Below are 7,615 nucleotides of genomic sequence, written 5' to 3' on the forward strand. Positions count from 1 at the left end.
AGACTGGAATGCAACTGCAGTCGGGTCGTCTTTTAATTGGGTATGGGTCGAGAACCAGAGGTCCAGCACAAAGTATGATTGAATTTGACAAGTAATATGGGCCTATCAACCCACCTCATCCCCTCTCAAGGCTTCGTCAAATTTTACGTTAAGTTCATTTTCACTTGTAAGTGAAAAAGTATTATGTTAGATTTTTATTAAAGGAAATTTGAACTAAATTATTATGGCTAGCTCAGTGTAAGGCTTAGTCCACCCTCATCTATTAGTGTAGATAATATCGTACGTATTAAAAAAAAAAGTGATATAATTCAGGAAGTGATTTCACAGTTTAAATGTCAAAGCATAATAGACTTTCCCCCATCTCATAGTTTAAAGTCAATTTTTGTGCCAACTTTATAAAATATTGTTTCACTTTTAAGAGATTCCTCTTAGCATTTCTCATCAAACAAAAGTGTGATATACTTTTATTAGTGACTTCATAATTTGACTCAATCAACAACGCGATATAACTCTATGAATAAGATAACGATAACAACAACAAACGATTATAAATTTCAGCAAAAAAAAAAAACGATTGTAATAAATTATTTTAATTCTTATAAGACTTAGTACTGGTTTGATGTTGAAGTGCTTTTATAAAAAAGTGGGTATTAAAAAAGATCAGCTCAAAAATATGTTTGGTAAACACTTCAAAACAGTTTATTTTCACAATTTTTTGTGAAAAAAACTAAAAACGTGAAGCAGCAAAAATAAGTTTATTCTCACGTCACAGCAAAAACAAACCTTTTTTTTTTAAACAGTGCAATACCAAACCAGAGTATATATTAAAACCATTGATTGACAATGTGGTAGGAAACTCATCGTTACCGTGAAAAGTTGTTATTTGGCACTATTTTGCAAATTTGAAAGTCAATACCGTTTCCAACATTTGTGGATTTAGCACTGCACCGTCAAAGGCTCAAAGCTGCTTTCTTTGCGCTCCAAAACACGCAGAAAACTGCATTCCCTCGTATGTTTTGTTATTTTTCACTTGGGTTTTATGGATTATTACTTCAATCATAGCGTCAGTGATGCGTGTTCACCAGGTGTTTGTAGAAATGCCCAACAGAAGTATAAAGAGATAGAGAAAGAGTGTGTCTGCTGTTTGGTTTTACGCTATTACTGTTGTTATGTATTATCTACTTCTTCTTCTTACCATAACAAGCATTGATCTGCAGTTTGCCACTCTGTTATTGGAATCTGCTCCACACTTTGCCTCTATGGGGAGCAGCAACAGCTTGGGGATTCATTCTTGGTCTATCTTAGCGCCTCAGCGGGTAATTCTTCCGCAAAAATCCGTACCAAAGTCCCATTCTTTGTCCCCAACTGTCACCGTTTCTAGCATTGCCACCAACAAGACCTGCTCTGAGAGGTACCCAATACCAAGAGGTTGCTTGGGATTTGCTGCATTCACCAGAAAGGTAAATAAGACCATAAGAGGATGTGCTACCAGCCCATTTGTTGTTGCCAATGATGAAAAGTATGGAAACAAGCAGATTATCAGTATTACTCCACGCCTTTACGACTACATCCTTGCCAATGTTCGAGAGCCAGAGGTATAAATGAACCCAATTTCGATTTCATTTCACTTTATTCGGCACCTTAGTTTTCTTTTTTTTTCTTTTTTCTTTTTTTTTTGAGTTCTTTTACATCTGCATTTTCTGTACGGGTTATCTTGATCACAATTGCATTTCAGGTTCTACAACAACTTAGGGAGGAGACTGCCTCTATGCGTGGTAGTCAGATGCAGGTACTTGCTACTGTTACTCATTCCTTTTTATGTAACATGGACATTGATAAGATATAGGTGAAGGGAAATGCTGGTTTTTAAGGTAGCTAGCCAGGACCCTCTTGAAAACAATTGAAACTTTTAATTGACAACCAAAGTTAACTGCCTTCGACTGTCTGATGTCTTCGTACTTCTTCTTTATATTGCAACACAATTTGACAGTGTGGTGCTCTCTGGATAGGTGTCTCCTGATCAGGCTCAACTGCTTGCAATGCTTGTGCAGATTCATGGGGCTGAAAAGTGTATTGAAGTTGGCGTTTATACCGTATGTATCCCTTCTCATTCTAACTTAATTGTATTGCAACTTAACAGGCTTCCTGCTACTTTGTTCTAAATTTCTAATCGCACATTCCCTTTTGGGTATATTATAGTAATTATACCAATGTCTCTTGAGGCATGTGTCTCACTTTGGTCTTCGACATTCAATTTGACTCCCATTGCCCCTTGAACTTCATTCGACTTACTAAAGTGGCCCTTTCTATTGGATCTTTTATACTTTCGATAAATATTGGTCATACACCAATCACATTACCATTTTTTGAAAGATATAATCATCAGTTGAACTTGAAACCCAATATATTAACTGAAAGACACAAAGTCAAAAAAGTCAAAAAAGCAGATGCGTATGGTGAAATGTAATTAACATTGACATTCCTTGACTACTCCCTCTGTTTCCCTCATTTTCTTCTCTTTTCCTGTTTCTTAGTCTTTGTTACTGGGAGAGCAAGAAGAGACAAGAATAGCTCTCACGTTCATGTGATGAACTAGCCACATCTGATATAATGGTTACTGTTTAATTCAGGGATATTCATCATTGGCTATTGCACTGGCTCTTCCAGAATCCGGTAGGTTAGTAGCCTGCGAAAGAGATTACAGAAGTCTCGAGGTGGCAAAAAAGTATTATGATCAAGCCAATATTTCCCACAAGGTAGTATGTCTTCCACTCATCAGTACTGTCAATGAACTGTATAGGAATATAACCCCACAACTATGTCGAACTGTTTTTCCTTATACTTCATTTGACACAACACTGAAAAGGCTAATTTGGTATTAGGTGCATGTTAAATATGGACTTGCAGCAGATTCCTTGAGATCATTGATTCTGAACGGTGAAGCATGTAGGTAATGTAATGAGCAATGTTGAGAAGCACGATGCATATAATTGTTTCATCTGAGCGTTTTGAAGAAAGTTTGTGGTTCAGATTTTGTGAAATTTTTGGAGAAGAATTAAATAATAATTCTCTTCTTGTCATCATGCCGTTGCATTTCATATTGTTCTTCTTGAATTACTGGCTCGACGTGTTTCCTCTTTGAATCCCCAAATGTAACCTTTGTTTTGTTTTTTGTTATCTCTTCAATGTTTTTTGTTTACTCTCTTTCTTTGAAAAAATGAGCTTAATGCATCAATCATTTTAGCTCACTTTTAGTCATAAGGCACCATAATTACTGTAGTAACAATTTTCACATGTTTACTCTGCCATGCAGCTATGATTTCGCATTTGTTGACGCTGACAAGAAGATGTACCAGGAATACTTTGAACTGTTACTACAACTTGTAAGACCGAAATAATTTCTTTTAAGATTCAAACTTGTCGAATTTCTCTCCTTTTCTCCTTTATCATTTGGTTTCTTTGAGCAATGAGCAGTTTGCATGTTGGCTTGGTCTCTTGTTTCAGGTGAGAGTTGGGGGTCTAATTGTGTTCGATAATGTCCTCTGGCACGGAAAAGTTGCTGACCCTGAGGTGAATCAATAAACAGGTTTTATTAACTCCTTCCCCTAAAATGAACTATGCTGAATGTTTTCTTTTCCCTGCAGGTAAACGATGCCAAGACTGTCAGCATCAGAAATTTCAATACAAGTATAATGGAGGACAAGCGTGTAAGCATTAGTATGGTAAGTTCTATCACTTGCATCTTCATTCGTAAGAAAGTTCAGAGATCTTTTGTTTGTTGTTCGATAACCCTAAATCCTTCGGAGTGTCAGGTACCCATTGGAGATGGCATGACAATCTGCCGAAAAAGGTGACCTTGTAACAGAAAGTTGATGCAGTTCTAGACTTAAGCGACCAATGCCATACATAAATTAGTGTGTGCAGAAGTTTAGCAACAAGGAAAACGCATGTTCAGTGTTTTCAAGAAAAGTAAATCGAGGGAAGACGGCTACCATGGCATGTGGTATGGTGGTTGAAACTGAGGATGGAAGTTCTTACTTCAACAGGTTAGGCCTTTAGCTCAAGGCCAAACATTCCGAAAGCAGGAAATTTCGGTGTTTGGGAGCGGCAGAAGAGAAGGGATTTCTAGCCATTGGATGCATTACAACATGCCATTGTATCTTGTTTGGTAAGGTGTTCATGAATCGTATTGGATAATGTATGCACATAACGAGAAGATAAAGTCATGTATTGTATACCAGTTTAAGAAAAGCCGGGATTGTTTCTAGATTTGGATTGGATAGGATATCTGATAAAATTCAAGATATGTTGATGGGGGGATTGTTTCTAGAATTGGATTGGATAGGATATCTGATAAAATTCAAGGTATTTTGAAGGCGGAATTGTTTCTAGAATTGGATTGCATTGGGTATCTAATAAAATTTAAGGTATGTTGAAGGCAAAAATATTTGATAAAATTCAAGGTATGTTGTAGGGGGGATTGTTTCTAGAATTGGATTGGATAGGATATCTGATAAAATTCAAGGTATGTTGAAGCCAAAATTGTTTCTAGAATTGGATTGCATTGGATATCTAATAAAATTTAAGGTATGTTGAAGGCGGAAATATCTGATAAAATTCTAGAATTGGATTGCATTGGATATCTAATAAAATTTAAGGTATGTTGAAGGCGGAAATATCTGATAAAATTCAAGGTATGTTGAAGGGGGGATTGTTTCTAAAATTGGATTGGATAGGATATCTGATAAAATTCAAGGTATGTTGAAGGCAGAATTGTTTCTAGAATTGGATTGCATTGGATATCTAATAAAATTTAAGGTATGTTGAAGGCAAAAATATCTGATAAAATTCAAGGTATGTTGAAGGGGGGATTGTTTCTAGAATTGGATTGGATAGGATATCTGATAAAATTCAAGGTATGTTGAAGGCGGAATTGTTTCTAGAATTGGATTGCATTGGATATCTAATAAAATTTAAGATATGTTGAAGGCGGAAATATCTGATAAAATTCAAGGTATGTTGAAGGGGGTATTGTTTCTAGAATTGGATTGGATAATATATCTGATAAAATTCAAGGTATGTTGAAGGCGGAATTGTTTCTAGAATTGGATTGCATTGGATATCTAATAAAATTTAAGGTATGTTGAAGGCAAAAATATCTGATAAAATTCAAGGTATGTTGAAGGGGGGATTGTTTCTAGAATTGGATTGGATAGGATATCTGATAAAATTCAAGGTATGTTGAAGGCGGAATTGTTTCTAGAATTGGATTGCATTGGATATCTAATAAAATTTAAGGTATGTTGAAGGCGGAATTGTGTCTCAAATTAAATTGAATTGGGATATTTGATAAAATTCAAGGTGTGTTCAAGGGATTTGAGTTTGATTCCTTTATAATCCTACCGTATTTTGTGGGGTTTGAGAAATAAGTTTTATTAGCTAGTAGTTCACTTTTGAGCTTGCCAAAATTTCTTCATGTCTTCCTTCCACATACATACATTAAATATAGCAAGTTATCCAATTTAATCTTCAATACCAAATAAGCCTTTAATTTGTGTTCTATGTATTAGATTACAATTGTAATGTAAAAGTCACTACCACAAACAAATACAGAGATGTGTGCCGATTAGGCACGTTGCTTTAATAACCAAGAAATTTAATTTGCATACACAAACGACAAGTGTAAATGACACACCCCGACCTGGAAAGGTTGAAGCATGCTAGCCATCACCGTGAGGTGACGTAACCATAAGGGTAAGCGATGCAAAAAGTGAATAAAATTAAAACTAATTAGAACTAAACAGTGAAAGAGTGCGCAATTCGTGGGTTGGACCCACTACAATTATTCAAAGTGTAATAGACAGTGAGACTACAGAAGAGTAGTCAAAACAACCAAAGTACACTTATTACATAATAGTGATAAGTTCGTACGTCTAAAACATAATGAAATGTCAGAACTGCTGGGATTCCTCGAGTGCCACAAAGAGTACAGCTATCTAAGTCCTGGAGGGGCGAAAAAACAAAGTTGAGTGGGTCAGCAAAACAATGCTTATAAGAAAACCTTTATCTTTGAAAATACTAATCCCTTGCCGTAAAACATGTATAGTTTCCTTAAACATACTACTCAAGTATATAAACGATAATTCGATAATGTTATAGCAGTAATATAACCAGGAATATGCCAAGTAATGATGTATCAAATGTTACAGCAATAATCATGTGATAATCAAGTATAACTAAGTGATCATCCATCTAAGCTGACACACAAGTTTGAACAGATAGTTTCTGACACAAACAGAACTGGGTGTAATCAATATGCTCTAGTACTACGATCACGTGAAGACTGGTGCAGAAGCGCATCACATACAAGTCGGATTGCCTAGTGCAATCTACCCGACAAGACTGGCACCTAACTTGGATCCAAGGTGAGTGAATGGTGCGGATGTGAACATACATATGAAGGACTAGCCCTGACCCTAGGGCGAGTACTAACACCAGGTGCAGCAGGTTGAGCATGTACAATTATGTATGAATGCCATGACAGTAATATTACAACCATATAGCAGCATTTATCACAATATATATCACAATAACAATACTAAGCAATATAAGCGTAAAAGTGAAACAAATACGCATTTATGGAAACTATAAATATAAATATATATATATATATAGTAAGTCGCTGGGTCGTAGCCCCTGAGCCTAGCTTAGCCTCGAAAATCCTCGAGATAAGTTTCCCCTAGTAGGAGTCCAATTGTGGTTGAGGTTGACCAAAAAAATGGCTTGAAAGTGACCAAATGGTCACGGTTTTTGAATGAAAATGTGCAGGTTCTCATTTTTCTCGAGTTTTCCAAGCCATAAATGGCTTGAAAATCGATATGTTGAACTCGCCAAGTCGACCTTCCGAGTTGGTAAGTCAAAAGTTGTCCACACCAAATTTCAAGGACATGGTTGTGATCGTGGGACTGAGCTGATCATAATGGTGTAGTTGGTTTAGGGGTGGGCAAACGGGTACAGGAACCGCAGGTAGGGGCGGGTAATCAAGGTTCGGGGCGGGTACGGGCCGGTTCCAATTTTTTCATAAGTGAAACGGGGCGGGGCGGGCCGGGGTTTTGAAATTTTAGGGGCGGGCCGGGTTTAGGGGTATAGAAAAACAGGGCCCCGGATGGCCCGTTTCTAACTATGGTCTCTAAACCCTAATCCATTATCCATGATTCACTCCCTCATCTGTCCCCCTTCTTCCTCGTCATCCTTCGTCCCCTTTCTTTTTCGTCCATCCGCCGCCTTCGAGTCCACTGATTCCCACTCGAGTCCACGACTTGAGACTTCCTTCCTCCCACCCACACTATTCTCCACCTAGACAACGACGACACGAAGACGATCTCATCGCCACAAAGACTCTCCTCTCCTTAGTCCTCCCTTTCGAATCTGTCGATTCTCGATCTTCTCCCTCTCAATTCTCGATCTCACTTTTCTGAGTTCCAAATCAACCAATAATTTTGTACTCTGGGTGGGCATGGGCGAATCTCATTGTGTGAAGCCCGTTAGGTCTTCTTCTTACATTGAAGGAAGTTTGGTTGCTAGAAGGCCGTCCTCTTCTGTCTCTGTGCCTATC

The 7,615-nt window shown here is 37.4% G+C and overlaps 1 protein-coding gene across 1 annotated transcript; it reads left to right on the forward strand.

Moving 5' to 3' along the window:
- The first annotated feature begins 846 nt into the window (after window positions 1–846).
- Window positions 847–4,382, forward strand: LOC103435666 (uncharacterized). Its single transcript, XM_029102709.2, has 10 exons — window positions 847–1,009; window positions 1,218–1,595; window positions 1,736–1,789; window positions 2,010–2,093; window positions 2,631–2,756; window positions 2,883–2,950; window positions 3,314–3,383; window positions 3,505–3,570; window positions 3,645–3,722; window positions 3,813–4,382. Exons 2-10 carry the CDS (start codon window positions 1,260–1,262, stop codon window positions 3,852–3,854), a joined length of 924 nt encoding a protein of 307 aa, XP_028958542.1. The 5' UTR covers window positions 847–1,009; window positions 1,218–1,259; the 3' UTR covers window positions 3,855–4,382.
- The last annotated feature ends 3,233 nt before the right edge of the window (window positions 4,383–7,615 follow it).

This window comes from Malus domestica, chromosome 05 (genome assembly GCF_042453785.1).
Source record: "Malus domestica chromosome 05, GDT2T_hap1".
NCBI lineage: Eukaryota > Viridiplantae > Streptophyta > Magnoliopsida > Rosales > Rosaceae > Malus > Malus domestica.